General features: G+C 47.4%; 2 protein-coding genes across 6 annotated transcripts in view; one reads left to right on the forward strand and one right to left on the reverse strand.

The window, feature by feature from the left end:
* On the forward strand, positions 1-10243 carry LOC308200970 (uncharacterized protein). 3 transcript variants are annotated; one of them, XR_013955966.1, is made up of 4 exons: positions 1-6339; positions 7007-7074; positions 8992-9212; positions 9483-10243. XR_013955966.1 is itself a non-coding variant. In XM_080607619.1 (3 exons), the coding sequence occupies exons 1-3, from the start codon at positions 5807-5809 to the stop codon at positions 9033-9035; spliced, it is 645 nt and encodes a 214-aa protein (XP_080463745.1). In that variant the 5' UTR covers positions 1-5806; the 3' UTR covers positions 9036-10243. The 3 variants fall into 3 exon arrangements, 1 of the variants encoding a protein (XP_080463745.1); XR_013955967.1 differs by having other exon boundaries at positions 8992-9124; XM_080607619.1 differs by having other exon boundaries at positions 8992-10243.
* The window catches only part of FSD2 (fibronectin type III and SPRY domain containing 2), a 23403-nt gene continuing 17856 nt past the window's right edge, over positions 10100-15646 (reverse strand). For 2 of the 3 annotated variants that reach the window (XM_080607615.1, XM_080607616.1), the window contains exons 12-13: positions 13841-14017; positions 10100-11562 (exon numbers count right to left, since the gene is read on the reverse strand). In XM_080607615.1, coding sequence (XP_080463741.1) covers positions 11310-11562; positions 13841-14017 — 430 coding nt within the window. In that variant the 3' untranslated portion in view covers positions 10100-11309. The remainder of the gene's footprint in view (positions 11563-13840; positions 14018-15646) is intronic. The other variant, XM_080607617.1, reaches the window with a different exon arrangement.

A 15646-nucleotide genomic window follows, 5' to 3' on the forward strand; every position in this document is an offset into this window, starting at 1 on the left:
TAATTTGCAGCCACTGAATGCAGCTCTGTTCATTCTCTTGCCCATCTAAATTTTCTTGTTGCCAGGGACAGATTATAATTAAAGAAAGTCTGGAACCAGCATGCTTGATCTTCACCCAAGTTCTCTTCCCACTGAGTGTCTCAGTGGATTACATCCCTTTTGCTTTTTCAGTCTGGCACCCAGGGTTGGAGCTCTGCTGGGGACAGGAACCATGAGTTTATTGATGTATTGATGGTCCTTGACTGTGGAAGGGGAACACTGGAACTGGAAGAGTATGTTTAAAATTATTCCCAATTTCAGACAGTCTGGCAGTCTTATACAGAATCTACGCTTTTCCTTTATTCTTGGTTTAATGCTAATACAAGAGTAAATTCCAATGTAGACATGATAATGGAGAGTTCTTTTATTCACCTCTGGGGCTTTAATCTTACAGCTTGTTTTAAAACTGAATAAGGTTCAGCAATTGAGCATTAAATGAACCATTCAGAATTGTTAGCTGTTTTTTGTGTTGCATATTTTCATTCAGGCAATACTGCTGCTAAACCTGGGTATCAATTTAGTTGCTTCCAGGTGAGTCTGGAACTATTATGATCTGGAGAAGAAAAAAAAAGTTGGTACTTCAGAAAATTGCCTGAGATGAATATCTTGGTCCCTTCAAGGGATAGGTATAAAATTCTGGGTAATAACTGCTTTTTACAAAGGAGAAACCAGGCAGGTATTGTGCATAGCCAACTTGTCACAGGTCTCAGGCTGGATTTCATACTAGTTTTCCCAATGGCTCTATATAAATTAAAAATCACGCAAAATTAAATGGATGTCTTGGTTTTTGTTTCAGTGCTTTTCTTGGTAGCTGTCTCTGCTTGTTTCAATGGAGACATCATTGATATGATGCTTGAGAAAATGTGTCATGAACATGAAGGAATTCAAGCAATGACAAAGCCTTTCCTACATGAAAGAGCAGAAAGGATAATAAAATTAACTATCTACTAATCCCTCACAGGATGCTCAGAGACAGCACAGGGAAACTGTAGCCAGTTGTGTCTTTCTGTGAGACCAGAAGGGTTTGAGTCATGACTCTGAGTGGAGCACTCCGAAATGAAGTCTCAGAGCTATTCACAAGCTTCAAAACAAATAATCTCTCTGCTGACCTGTGACATCATGCCTCCAAGGTACAGTGGTCCCGGGGTGCTCGTTAAATGATAGTGGGATGGATTGCATTTCATCCTTACATGATGTTAGGATGCAGAAAACAAGCTTTTAAATTACTGCCATGTCCCTCTGCAGCCTGTGCTGCAGGTTCAGAACAAAGGGGATGTCCAGGTGCTTCACATATTTTTTTGTTTTGCTGAAGCTATGGTTCTGTAGGCAAAGGATTTCTTTGTTGTATCTCCACTAAATGTTTTCTGTCACTCCTGCTTTGAATGTTACTAGGGCAAAGTGTCTCATGTTTTCATTTTTTTCCTTATTTAACATCTATAAGGATCTCCACCCACACTTCCCAAGCAAACCTCAGCGAATTCAGCTTTGCAAATCTTGTCTGGTTATGTTAGCATCCTCTTTAACAAGCAAGCCAACTGAATTAGAAAAGGCCAGAGGATTCAGAGCCACTAAGCAAAATGGGCTTGAGACTTCTAAATGCATCTGAGATCCTGTACCTTCAAGCCCAGCCTGTGGAGTAACAGTAGGTCTTTCTCAGGCCAGGGAGAGGATTCTCATGTTTTGATCTTCCATTTTTTCCCTCTCAGCTTCTTTGTCTTCCATTTTTCTTCCGACGCCATTTGCTAGAAGTACTTCCCTCAACTTTCACAGGCTGTGGATCTCCCTCAAACACACAGCCCTAACACTAGGACTAAATCCTGCCGTTCAAACGGACGCTTGCTGCTTGCAACAACTGTTAGCACAATGCAGTCTTCTTTTTCTGATACAACTTAAAGGGAAAATACCCCATATTGGCTGAAAGCCTTACACTGGTAACAACAGACAGGAGAGCGCATTAGTTAACTGAAGCAGCTTGTGAGCAGTGCACTGCTACTGCGTGCAGTGTGGACGTGTATGCAAGGTCTTTTACATTGTTCTCCCACACACAAATGGAAGTTAGGAGTGTTTGCAGGCATCCCTGCCTCTGGGGTTATGTTAGCAAATACAAGCAGCCTTGGACACTTGTTGAAATTTGAATCTCGCCTTTCTTGGTTTGCTTGCTCCCCCCCTCGAGTGGCAAGAGTCATTGCTAGAGCTAAAACTAATCTTAGTTCAGTCCATGGTAATTAACAAGTTACTTCTTCCTTTAATCACATAGATTTTTCTTGAGGTCGAGGAATAGCACAGTGATATATAGTTTTAGAGGGGAAGTGAGGAAGGTGATTGCCTGGCTTTGAAATGAAAGGAGGAATTTAGCAAGTGTGCAATTATTCAAGTAAGAAGTTGGTCCTGTCTGTCTTTAATATTCCTGAGTAGTATTTGATGTAAATCCTTCCCTAGAGTTCATTACATTAGCTCTCAGCTCAACCTGAGCACGCTGAGTGCCAAGTTCGTTGTGCAGCGCATTTTATAACCAAGCAGTACGATGTCATGCTAGTGATCCTGCAGCTCCCTAGCTCCTTGGCAGGAGGCATGGTTTTGTCTTCAGTCTGAAGATGGAATAGATGTTTGACCAAATTCCCTTACTGTTTTCAACACGGAATGTGTGAGTATTGCTTTTCCACCAGGAAATGTCCCTTTTTGCCTAAATTAGATGTTATTTTGCTACTAATATTTTTCTTTACATTAAATTTTTCCTTTATAAGAAAATTCTTTTTTCTTCATAGATCTCTAAGTACTTTACAAGAAGACCCCCACAGCCCTCTTGCAAGTGGGTAAAACAAGCTGCAGGGCAGCATAGTGCTTTGTCTGCACCCACCCCATGGGAAATTCTGGCCTGGAGCTGCGGGGTGCTGGGCTCCTGCTGAGGGCTCTGGGCTTAACCGTGCTGACTTTCAAAAAAAAAATCAAGAAGAGAAATTGGGAAAGCAGGTGATTTCGTAATGGTTTGCCACGGACGCTTTACAGAGATACTGGTCGGAGCTCCTGAGAAGCCAGAAATTCGCCCTCCCTCACCACCTTCGCTGAACTTCAGCGAGGCTCACGGGAGAGCCCAGAGCCACCACTGTGTGCACACCGTGTCCCAGCGCCTGTCCCCAGCGGTGGGTGGTGCCAGCTATTTCAGACACTGTTTACCGTAAGTAAGACTGCAATGATACAGTGTGAATGTAAGTGCTAAGAACCAGGCAAGGTGCCCAGCCGACACACAGAGCCAGTGCCTGGGCTGGGAATGGCATGCATCATATCAGACGGTTTTGGGGCATAGTGAGGGAGAAAGCACCCAACTGCATGAATAGACAGTTCTCAGGACATTATCAGAACAGAATGAAATTCTCCTCACCATGCAACCAAGTCCTAAAACTGAGCAGCCTCTCCCAGCCCCTGAAAATCCATGCTGGCAGACGCAGTGCAAATATGCTGTCCCCTGCTATGACAAATTGCTGACAAGCCAAGGTCAGAAAGCAGAAAGTTTTCTGCACTCTATCATGCCAGGAATAAAAAGAAAGAAAGAAAGAAAGAAAACAAAAAGGCTTGTTTTAAAATAAACCGTTTTAAATAAGCAAATGTTCTTTTGAACCACCATAGAGTACAAACCTAACAATATTTGTTAAGTAATTATCAGTGACATATTTAAATCTGGCTCAGTATGTATTAGCAAAGTGGTATTTGTGCTGCTTTTGTTGTAACAAGACTCAATAGCGTTTCTAGAAGGTGATCTGAAAAAAGGGTTTTTCTTTTTTTTTTCCACTTAGTGTCACACAGAAACATTTGCTGAGCAGCAGACCCGCCTCAGGACTTTCAAGAAAAAACCTTCCTAAGGTACTGATTTCAGTGAAATCATATTTCTCTTTCATTGGCTTAGTTCAGTTCATGTTCTGCCTCTGAAGTGTTATTTTTTACCCATAAATCCACTTCCTTTTATCACTATGGCTTTCTGAATTGTCTGCCCCAAGACTGCAAATGCAGCCCTATTATTATAGTCTGTATCTGAAATGCCACAGTGCTGTGGCTGAATAAAGTTCAAACACATTCCACCTCTTCTGATCAGCTGCTGCTCCCTGAGGTCTGGCAAAAACTAGGCTCACTGCTATCCTTGACTACAGCAAGGCTTTTTAGGGGGCGAGGGACCACCTCACAGGACTAAAATCATGTGAGGCCCTTGGGAGGTTGGAACCACAACGCACTTGACCCAGAGTCTGCCAAGATACGCTAGCAATATGCAGAAAGCCACTGAGGGACCAAGAGGGCACAGCACAGCCTGAAAGCTGATGGTTGCTTTATGACATGCCGCAAAAGAAAAAAGTAGTATCAATTTCTAATTTAAATTGACCTATGTAAATTTATTTGTATTTTTGTTTATCCTTTGATGTTTGCTTATTTAACTTTTGTAAGAGCCAGATATTAACTCTAGGGTTAATGCATAGGCAGAGGAATGCAAAGCAAGAGCAGTCTATAACCATTGTGACGCTGAATTTAAAATGGTTGTTGTGAAGTTCTGCACTGGGAACAAAGGCTTTATTTTACATCTGATGGGTGGTGAGGAAGTCAGAGTGCTCCTTAAGTGTCCTTTCCTGTATGTCAATACATGTTATCTCTTTGGGCCTGCTCAGAAATTTGGGGCTTAATAAATCATTACCATAGACCACACACTTCCACCTCCTTCTCTCTGCCATTGTGGGGTGTGGGTGAGGCGGAAAGATTGTGCTCTGTGGGACCCAAGGGGGAAAACTGCAGTTTATAAATCAGGCTTGAGCTACCCTGAAGTCATAGTGAGGCTCTGCAGGCAAAAATGCCAGCTAGGCTTTTATCTGTATGCCATGGCATCACAGGTCGATACCGTGACTTCCTTCTCTTCTTTAAACCTTTCATGTCAGAGGAATCAAAGACCCCTACCTCCAAATTGCCTCAAGTTAATAATAGCACAAACAGTAGTTAGCCCAGGTTTGAAAGAGGCTTTGATTAGATACTGCTCTTTGGTAAGCCATTTGAAAGGCAGTAGGCAGTGTTTACTTTGCTTGGAAGAAAAGCCTGATGAGCAATCTGCTTTTCTTTTGCTGATGCCAAGCAGAGCTTTGTTATCCCTGGAATATGGAGACCACAGAAGTGGTTTATGGCTACTGCTCTTTACTGCTATTTCTTTGCTTTGTGTAAGGATAAAAACTCATGCACGAAGCCCAGCGGCCTGGCCTTATGCGTGACAGCTGCTTCTGTGCTGAGCCTTAGAAACTGCCTTGCCCCTCAGCTTGCTCTCCCATGGCTGTTTTTTCCTGCCTGGAACTGGCCTGGGAGGCTACAAGAAAGCTTTATAACTCAGATTATAAATGGTGAGGGCTTTCAATGTTCACTTCATTAAGCTTTTTACTACCCAGGGAGCCACGAGGCCTATCTGACCCTCAGTGTGCCGGCACATTAACCACGTGTACTCCTGCAGCTGTCGGGTCAGTGTGCAACAGATGCAGGAGGTGCAGAAGGGTCCGGGGCCCCTCCTGACCATGTGTTTTTAAAGCCTCCAACTGGAACACACGGAATTTTGTTTTAAGATCAAGAGAAAACCAAATGCCTCCAAAATACCTCCAAACAAAGCATCTCAGATGGCACCATTGGCCCAGCCCTACATGCGCAGTTAGTGTCCTCACGGACTGGGGGGAGCTGTGGGCACAGGGGCTGGAATAAATCGGGAACTTGGCCAGCGCCTGGCCCTTCTGCCACCAGACAGGCGCTATGCGACATGGCAGCGTTTGGAGGGGGCTGTTACGGAGAACGAGAAACGGGCCCTGCGACACTCAGGGCTAGTCTGGCCGCTGCATTTCAGCCCCGCGGGGCTGCCGGCGCAGAACTCTCTTTAAAAACAAATAAATTAAAATCACGGCCCCCTCCTAAAAAAATCTGGGTCCCCGGGCAGGGCAGCTCAGGGGGGCGGAGGCAGAGCCCGCTCTGTTCCGGGCCGGCAGGGCCCGGCCCCCGCCCCCGGCGCGCCAGGAAGTGGCGGCGGGGCCCGGCCCTCAGGAAATGGCGGCGGCGGCGCCGGCCGCGGGGCGAGGCCGGGCGGGACCCGGACCCCTCACGGCGGCGGGGGCCCGGCGGCAGCGGGCGCGGTGGGCAGAGCCCAGGCCTGCCCCGCTCGGCTCCCGGCCTCCGGGGGCTGCCCCGGCCCTCGGCGAGCCCAGCCGCCGTGACGGGCCCCGGCTCCCGGCCGCCATTTCCGCGCTGCCCCCGGACCGCGTGCCGCCGGCTGGCGGAGGAGCCTCGGTGCCGTGGCAGGTGAGGAAGGCGGGCAGGTGAGCCCGTCGGCCTTAACGCAACCGAGAGGAGATGCAACAAAAAAGTCAGCGGTGCCGGCTGGGCTGCCCAGGGACCGGCTCGGCTCCAGGACACCTGCGGGGCTCGGCAGGGGGAGCGGGAAGCGGGGCGCTGCCTCTGCGCGGTGCCGGGCTGCCCGGCGGTGCTGTGCTGGTGAGCGATGCCGGTACCGCTGGGAAACACGCGGGCTGCTGCAGTGCCGCTGGGCCTGAGGGAAGGACGGGGAGCTGCCTGCCGGGGGAGGCAGGCGGGCTGTGCGGCCAGGCTCCGGAGCCTCCTCTAGAAGAGACCAGTCGCACCCTGAGACTGCCCCGAGTTTCCTACAGAGCTTTAGCTGGAGGACTAAGAAAGTGGAGCCAGTGACATTATATTGACTCCACTGATACTATCCTCCTAAAATAAACGGTGGAAGAACAAGGCCTGCCTGTGAGATAAAGTCAGGACCTACTTCCTCTACCTACAAGTTTTTTTTTCATGGTAATCACAGCAGGTTAAAAGGCAAGTGTTTGTATAGAAAACGCGGGGTGGGTTTGATTTGAATAGAACACACCACACCACGTTCTAGGGCTGCTGTGTTGCCTGCTGTTGCACTTACACTTCTGATGTTCTCACCTGTGTTTGCTCACAGCCCGTGGGTTCATTTGTCCGTGGCTCCGGGACTGGGTGATGAAGGACACGACACCCTGAAGGATTATGGTAACCAGTCTGAAAACTAACTCTGTTTGTCGCAGTGGGTGTTTAGCCCTCGTCATTTGGCGTAAACCTGTTAACCAGTGCAGTCTTGCAAAAGGGCTTGGTGCGATGCCCTCCAGTGGCAACAATGTGTACTGGTATTTTAAATCAAGAGGGGACAGAAGGGAATTGGAAAAAGTGATCCTAAATATTTGATACCCCTAGATGCAAAGGTACCTTGGGTCTTAGGAGGTGGTTTCTCCCAGAGGAGGAAACCCTGTTGTTTTCTGCATGAGGCCAAGACTCCTGAGTGTGGTTTCAAGTCCCTGTTGTGCCACAGTCCCTGTGTTACCTAGTCTGTGCTGCTTCTGTGTTATTACAGGATACTGGGAGAACAAGGTGCCTTGAGAGAACCCTGGAAGGAGTGCCTAAAAGCAGTCCAGAAAACAAATCACTTTGATTTCTTGCAGAACCCTGCTATTGACTTAGCCCTCTGGTCAGCACAGAAGTAACTGTGCTCGGAGGGAGAATGACTCTGGCCAGCTTGGTGATTTCAAGAGATGCTTGCAGCAAAGTCTCAGATTCTGTTTCTTAATCTCTTCAGCCAGCTGTGGTTTTATTATATTTTTTCTGCCTTGCTCTCTGCTGTTCTGCACAGAAGCCTACCACAAACCAAATATGATGATTCTCCCTAGGTACAGAAGGCCAGGTCAGCATTGCCTTCTGGTCTTTTTGCCCACCATAAAGGGGTTTGGGTGTAGCTTGTTCTAAGCCCAAGAGCCTCTGGGCAGCTCCTGCTGCTGCAACCTCTGCAGGGATGCGCAGATCACTGCTGCAGATTGGGGCCAGCCTGTGGGAATCAGGTGGCCAATACCAGAGCTTTAGGCATGAGCCCCCATCCTTCACTGAAGACAACTTATTCTGTGTGCCAGCAAGTGCATGTAATGAAATGAACAGAAAGAAAAATGCCAACAGGTATCAGGAAGAATGTGTCTTGCAGCACATAACTCATCAAAGACAAAGGCAACTTGTCTTTTAATGAACCTTTGTCCTTTCATGTGGTCTAGTTCAGCAGTGAGCCAGTGTCTGTAGGTAGGCCATGGATGAGAAGAGGTTTTGCGTCATCTGAGATCCCTTTCAGTTGACAACACAGCTCTCCAAGACGAGCACTTTACCCAGGTTTCCATCTAAACAGAATACGCTTGGTGTTAGTCTTCTCTGGGGTGCTGTGCAGGACCTGTTAGTGCCTTCTGGCTTTCCTAAGGGACTCCGCTTTTACTCTGAAGCACAGCTTCCAGCTCTGTGCAGGGTTTGGCCCTTAACAGATGTTCGGCACATCTCCCTGTCAGGTGGACTTATACAGAAATACAAGGTTGATGTGAACATGCTGAGGGAATGGCCTGAAGCTGCATCAGGGGAGGTTGAGGCTAGGTGTTAGGAAAAGGTTCTTTACTGACAGGGTGGTTGGGCACAGGAGCAGGTTCCCCAGGGATCTGGTCACAGCACTGAGCCTGCCAGAGTTCGAGAAGTGTTTGGACAACTCTCTCAGACATTTAGTCTGATTTTTTGGGGTGGTCCTGTGTGAAGCCAGGAATTAGACTCGATGATCCTTGTGCGTCCCTTCCAGCTCAGGATATTCTGTGGTTCCAGCTTGGGTGCATTACTGCTCAGATCAATAGTACCTGCAGTGTAAATGGTGGCCTTCTTGTAAAGGACACATACAATGATGATTTACAGTGACAGTTTTAAAAAATTGAAACTGTTCATGCCTTTTTCTTCGCTGAATAAATATTTAAATGACAAGGTTAGGATTCCTAAGAGAGGAAATGCTTGGGTTACAGCTGACAGGTGAATCTTTTATTAAACAGAAACATGCAAACTCATTTCCTATCCTGTTTTCAGCCTGGCAGCTGATTATTGCTTATTTATTCTTTTTTTCAGATATTTTTGTTGCTGCCTTAGCAGTCCTGTACCATCCCTGGTGATGACCACTGAGTCACGCTCTGCTAAGCAGGCTGCTCCTGCGACCTCCAGCAGATTCATCGAGCTGGCAACATGATGACAGAGCTGTTTGGTACCCTTAGAGTCCCACTTGTGCGGTGTCCAAGTACCTCATGTTTGACTCATCAAATGTGTCCTTGCGGCATGCCTGTGAGATGATGGTGAGGCCCCTGGGACCCAAGTTACGGGGCTCTTGTACCATCTGAGGTGGACAGCTAATCCTGGTGCCAGAATACGGAGTGGTTTGAACAGCTGGGACGGAAGCTTTTGGTGGGGAGTGGTGTGGTGGGGCTGTTCACACCATGACTTAGTGCTTTCAGCAGAACCCTTTGGTTCACGTGGCAGTCTGTCTGCAGGAAAGGTGTTCTTGGTGGGTGGGGGTTCAGACATCCTAATACCCCTGCTCTGACACTTGTGTGTTTTACTTTCAGGTGTCTCCCTCTGATTGTAAAGAAGATTGTGGTGCTCGATTTTGGCAGGTAAAAGTAAAACATGCTCCAGTGGGTGGAAGTTGGACACAGAATCAAGGTACACATTTTTATCCAAAGGGAAAAAAATAGCGTTAAAACAACTTGGGGTGTGGTGCTATCTCACCACTGGCAGAGCTGTACACTGTAGCTGCTGTTCTCTGGTACAGCCTTACAGTGTCAGCCACCCTGTGCCCTCTGCCTTGGTGGTGGTTGCTCGCTGAGTCACCTGTCTCTAGCAGACACGCGTTGTGCTCGCTGCAAGAAACAGCAACTGAAATTCTCTGGACTGCTTCACAGGAGGTGTGACAGGGTAATCATAACAACCCTTTCTGCCTTGGAAATCTGTGAATTCCTGGTAGGCTATGAAGCTATACTTGCATAGTTCAGTGTTGCTAAACCCATCTTCTTTTGTGGCTTGCAAAACAAATGGATACTCAAGAGACTAATCCTGCCATAGCAGCATATTCAGCTCCTGTTTGCATGTTTTTCTGCAAAGCCTGTTTTGGCGAGACGCATTTCTTCTCTCTCAGCAGTTTAGGAAAGAACAGACAAGCTTTTGGCACACAGTTTACACCAAGTCTCTTTAAATTTTGCCAGGCTCTGTTTATTCATATGGACCCTGTATATTGTAGGGACTACCTGTTCCTGACTAACCCCTAGAATGGAAATTTCAAACCAATGACTTTTGTAATGAATGTACAATAAATTTATGGAAAAGCTTCTTTCTGTGTTAGTGAGTCTTGTTTGAACTCAGGTAGTTTTGACATCCACAAGTGAGGCTGCTTAGAGCAGGACAAGCCTGCTTGAGGGGCAGTGCTTGTCTCGTGTCTGGAAATGAAGTCTGAACAAGGACATTTCAGTTGAGTGCTGGACTGCTACTTCCAGCCTACACTGGAGCCCCTGGGCTTCTGGGACACGGCATCAGAGGTCAGAAGCTCTCAGTGCTGAGGGGAGAAAAGATCTGTGAGTGTGGAGGATATACCAAGGCAGGGGTGAGCATGGCCATCAAACAAACAAAAAAGCTAAAAAGAGGTGCTTTAGACTTTTCTATATGGGCAACCAATCACTGCAAAACACCTCCATCTGTTTTTGTTTTTTCCCTTATAAAAAGCATTCTTACAAAATGCTTCTTATTTATGTAAAATATTTGAGACTAGGGCATGGTTGAGTATTTCAATAAGCTTCACAGTTTCAATCCACTTACTGTGTATGGTATGCACTAACAGTTCACACACAAGGGAGGCGTTTTTGATTATCTCGTGTCACAGACTGTGTAGTGGCAAGAATACTTGATTGTGAGATCAACTTCGTGCTTGGAGTGTTTTCAGCTCTGTCTAGCAGCTGTACAGTGATTATGCGTTTTGCTATTTTTGCTTTTCGGTTAATTTTTAGCTCTTCAGCAGACACAAGAGTGGAGTTTACGATTGCTGTGGAATAAGGGAGTTCCCCAGGCATAAATGGGTATTGGGGGAACCAGTAATCCAGTTGCCACTGCTGCTTGGTAACAGTGTCACTCGTGGGAAGGATGGTAGTCATTTCATCCCTCAGTAATTTGGAGAACAGCTCCAGGATGCTGATGGATCTTCTGACTAATGTTTTTCTGCTGAGATGTTGCCTAAGACGAGAGGAATTGTCTAAGGCTTAGGCCTGGGAGTTTGTTTGGGTCAGGGATATTTTGCTGTCTGTCTTAGGAGAGAGCTGGTTTATAGGGAGTGCGACTGAGCAGTTAATGCTGAAAAAGGGCATTTCTCAACGCTGTATGTAGATGTGGCAGCAGAGGAACACGGCTTATGGGAGGGCTGTCCATGGGGGTGCTGCAATGCCAGTACGTATCTGTAGGATACCAGGTGTTTCCAAAGCAAAGCAGGGGTGGACGTAATGCTGGAAGTGTGAATTGAACGTGTAAAGGTGCTGGGCAATATCAGCATTGAAAAACGACAGTCTGTAGTTCTCATAGTCCAGCAGGACGCCAATCCTTGTGGGGGGAATGGTAATTCTGATGTCTGGTGTCATCCCGCTGTGCAGGAATTCGTATTTGTGCCTGTAGGCAAGAAGCACAGTCAGAAATACCAAAGGGCACCCTGGCTTCTCAAAAGGAAGCACTTTGTGCACGCAGGCATGTTGCAGGGGGTTTGTTCCCACTTCACATGCGTGGTATGGACAGTCCCATCCTTCCTGTGTGCCCCGTATTTACTGCCCCTGTGCTGAGCAATGGCTGTTTACCTGCCGATGGCGAGTGCTGCTTTTCTACACGACCTTATCCCTCAGTGCTCAGACCTGCGTGCCTGACCCATGTGACAGGCCTTTATTTCACGTTCCCAGCTGGCTGCAAACGGCTGGGTGGTGACACTTGGGAAAGGATGAGGTCAGAGCACGCTGTGGGACTTCATTTTTCTTCTCTACTAGGTTTTATCTGAAGTCGTCCCTTACTGCATGAAGGAGCTGTGCTCTGTCAGGCCGGTTAGGCTTGCCCCAGAGCAACACTTGTTGTCTCCTCAGTCTTGCAGCTCCAGAGCTGTAGGCACAGCCAAGGAGAGTTGATGAGGTGACTCAGCCATCCTTCCAGGCCCTGCAGTGCTGCCCACTTGCTCCCTGGGGCCTGTGGTACCGAGCCCCCTTTCCTGCCAAAGGCACAGGAACTGGGAACTGCTCACGCCCACGTCTGCAGCAGCAATGAGGGAGTGTAATCCCACGGGCAGAGACTGACTCAGAGCGTGGCTCGGCATCCTCCAGACTATTTGATTTCATTTTTCAAACCCTGTTGTCTAAATTATGTTTCTGGCTGCTTTTCCTACAAGACAGCTCCCTCCTCAGCCAGGGGGGGTGTAGATGGGGAATTTCCAGTCTTCATTTACTAGAGGGTGACCTCTTCTAATCATGATTCCTGAGCTGTGGATTAATGGAGGCCATGAAGGTGCACTGTACATAACTGCTTTGTCGTGAGGGTAGACCTCTTCTTCCATATGTAATCACTGTTTGAGTAATGCTGAGGTCCTGTAACAGTTACTCAATCTGCTCTCCCTAGTGTGGCACGCTGCAACCAAAAATATGAGACTTCTATGGGAATGTGTGCCTTTCTGAGCAGAAGTGAGAAGATTTATTCAGCTAAAGTGAGTTATCTGGTATTTCACAAGGGCCAGCTTCTTCACTAACCACCTCCTCCACCCACACTGCTCAAACCTGAGAAAATTTCCCTGTAGAGATGGGTATGACAGTGACTCAAACTGAGCAATGGCCCGGCTCTGTATTCTCTTCCCTGAAGTCCATGCTCATTGCTTCAGAAGAGTAAGAGCAAACCTCAATGTACCTCTTAGCTCAATGTAGCAAGGAAATCAAATTAGCCTTCCTGCAGCGTATGGAAGAGTCATTAACCTCAGTGGGTTTAGTCCCTCTCATTAAGCAGCACTTCTCGCTGTGTGGGAGGCAAATGCCAGCACTGCTAAGGACTTTGGGTGTGCAGCAGGCCGATGGCTGGGGAGTTGTGAGCAGCAAGCACCTGGGAGTGTGTGCTCCCGCCAGCTGAGCTGCATCTAAAGCCTCTCTGTATACCAGCTGGTGAGGACAGGAAGCTCTGGAACCACGCTGTGCCATCATTACCATCTGCTGACAGTGAGCATGCGGGGCACTCAGGTGGTGCCCAAGCGTCCTGTTCAAGGGGAGCCAGCACCACAGTGGCAAATCATGCAGGCTGAGTGGCGTTCAGACAGGCTATGGGAGTTACTCAGGGATGCCTGTGACTTGTTCCTGGGTCCTTCACAGGTGCCTGAATCTCCCATGAGATTCTACGGCAATGATGTTAATTCAGTTGTCATTGTCCAGGGGAGAGCCAGCGGTCCCAGATGAAGCATAAGGGGCAGCTGGCATTTCTGCATGCAGGTGCGGCTGTTCAGTACCTCCATGAGAACAGAGGTCAAAACACGGTGCATACAGCTGGATTCAGCTAGGTTTGTACTTTCTAAGTGGCATGGATCTATTTATTACTGGCTGTCTTCCCACTGGGGTTTCAGTGACCTATAACAAGGCCTTTATAGCTAACTTCTGTAATGCAGATTCTGTTCAAATTTTTATTCCTGGGACTGCCTCTTTCGTGAGAATGTCATGAAGCGGTAGGATTTGCTTAAAGGTTCCAGTATCCATCCAACACCAGATTACAGTGCCAATGGTGGAATAATCACAGGTCCCTGGTTAAGTGTTTGGCCGAGACTTTGGTGTAAGATCTCTGGCCACCCCTATAAGCCCGAGCTCTCTGCTGCTCTGTCTGCAGGTGTACATGCAGGAGGTATTCCCATAGGAGACCTGTAGCCTCCAACAGCCCTTACCTTGATGGTGTGATGATGTGCCTCATGCACCAGGATGAGTTGTTTGCCCCCAGATAACCATGTCTTGGAGTGTTTTCAAAAGCCACACCAATTCTGTACTCCGTATCTTCCTCAGCTTCCACCTCCCAGTAATGCTTTCCTGGGAATGGGATCAGACTGCCCAGGATCCCAATACACCTGAGAGAGAGACAGGAATATGCTCTGGCAGGGACTCTTTGCAATGCTATTTAAAATGCTTAGCTATGTAATATACCTGGATGTTGCATACCAGTAAATAATGTTTGTTGTTTCCTTAGTGCAGTGTGGATTTTTGAAGACAGTGAAGTCCACATGCTGAGGACCTAACAGGTTTCTTTGTGACACCAACCCTGTTTTATCTTTGGGCGGCTTTGTACGAATGAATGCCCTGGGCACTTTCAGGACTAGGGAGAATAGCATCCTGTGCTGCCTGGGTTGTCTGGGAAGTTTTTACTTGCTAGAAAAGAATAGTGCTCTGGTGAACCCCAGTGTAGCAGAGAAAAAATCTACACATTGTGTTTTCTTCCCAAACAAGCTGGGAAGAAATTTTACCTGTCACCCACCATCAGGAATGGAGCACTGTAACAGCATGGGGCAGCTGGGGACGGGGAGACCAGCCTGTGCTGTGGGTAGATAGACCACCAAGAATTGGACGTGGTGGTAGGGCTTGGAATATGCTTCGGTACCTGGGCAATTAAAAGTTTTGACAGTAGATTGTGGTTTCTATCATAAAGGGTAGGAACCACGGTCTGCTATCCTTTATGACAGGAACCATGTAAAACAGATACTTTAAAAAGATGTCTGGGAGGGACTGACAGAGATAACATGCCACAGAGACCCTTCAGCTTGTTTTATGGGAACAGCCTCAGAGTCAAAGGAGCCGGGGCCTTTGAAGATGCAAGTCTGCAAAAACAGTTTCTGAAGCAAGAAAACCAGGCAAAAGAACCCATGGCAAATGCTTCTGAAGCACCCCGACTCAATTTAAGAGGGCAGCATGAATCCTATAAGACTACACCCCAGCTTTGGTTCAGAAGAAGTGGATAGTCTATTAACTGTCATTGCTGCATCAAAGGGCATAGCAGGTTTCAAAACACACCTAAAGTTTTGGATGTGGAGTCACAGCCTGTATATTTCTGAGGTAGGATTGTCTGAGGATGTAAATTAGAGAGACAAAGGATGTTGCTGGCTCAGCTCATCTACCTCCAGGTAATACCGAGAAATAACTGCACTCAGCATGCTGAGGGCCTGATGTGTAACAACAGGCACAGCAAGGGTGGGCTGTACTTTGTGCCACCCCGGCAGCAATCATGTAAGTGTACAGTTCATTAGAAGTGCATGTGTATGTCCTGGGAATAGCTTAAAGGCTGCTGAAATTGAGCCTGAGAGAGGCTGTGCTGCTACAGCCTGAAAAGGAATGATGCAAAATGGATGGGCAAACATCTGTGAACAAAATATTACCATAGTAATGAGGGTTGCAAAGCCACTAAGGCAAACCTGAATCAGACTGCAGGAGCTGCTGTGGCTAGGAAACACATAAGCCTTTTGGAGATCGTGTAAACTTTAGTAAGAAGAGTTTGCTACATAATCTCCTTGTGTGGACATTAGTCATTTCAACTTGAGGGCTTTTTTATTTTTTTTCACAGCATCTGGGCATGAGAGAGGCTTCTGAGAGTTCACAGTGGCATCAAAAACAGCCTCAGAGTTCAGAATGAGATGAGTGCCAGCTCTGGCTGCTTATGTGAAACATAAAAGCACCCTGTGGAAGGGTGGATGAAATCCCATTTAGGA

The sequence above is a fragment of the Anser brachyrhynchus genome (genome assembly GCF_964034855.1).
Source record: "Anser brachyrhynchus genome assembly, chromosome: 11".
NCBI lineage: Eukaryota > Metazoa > Chordata > Aves > Anseriformes > Anatidae > Anser > Anser brachyrhynchus.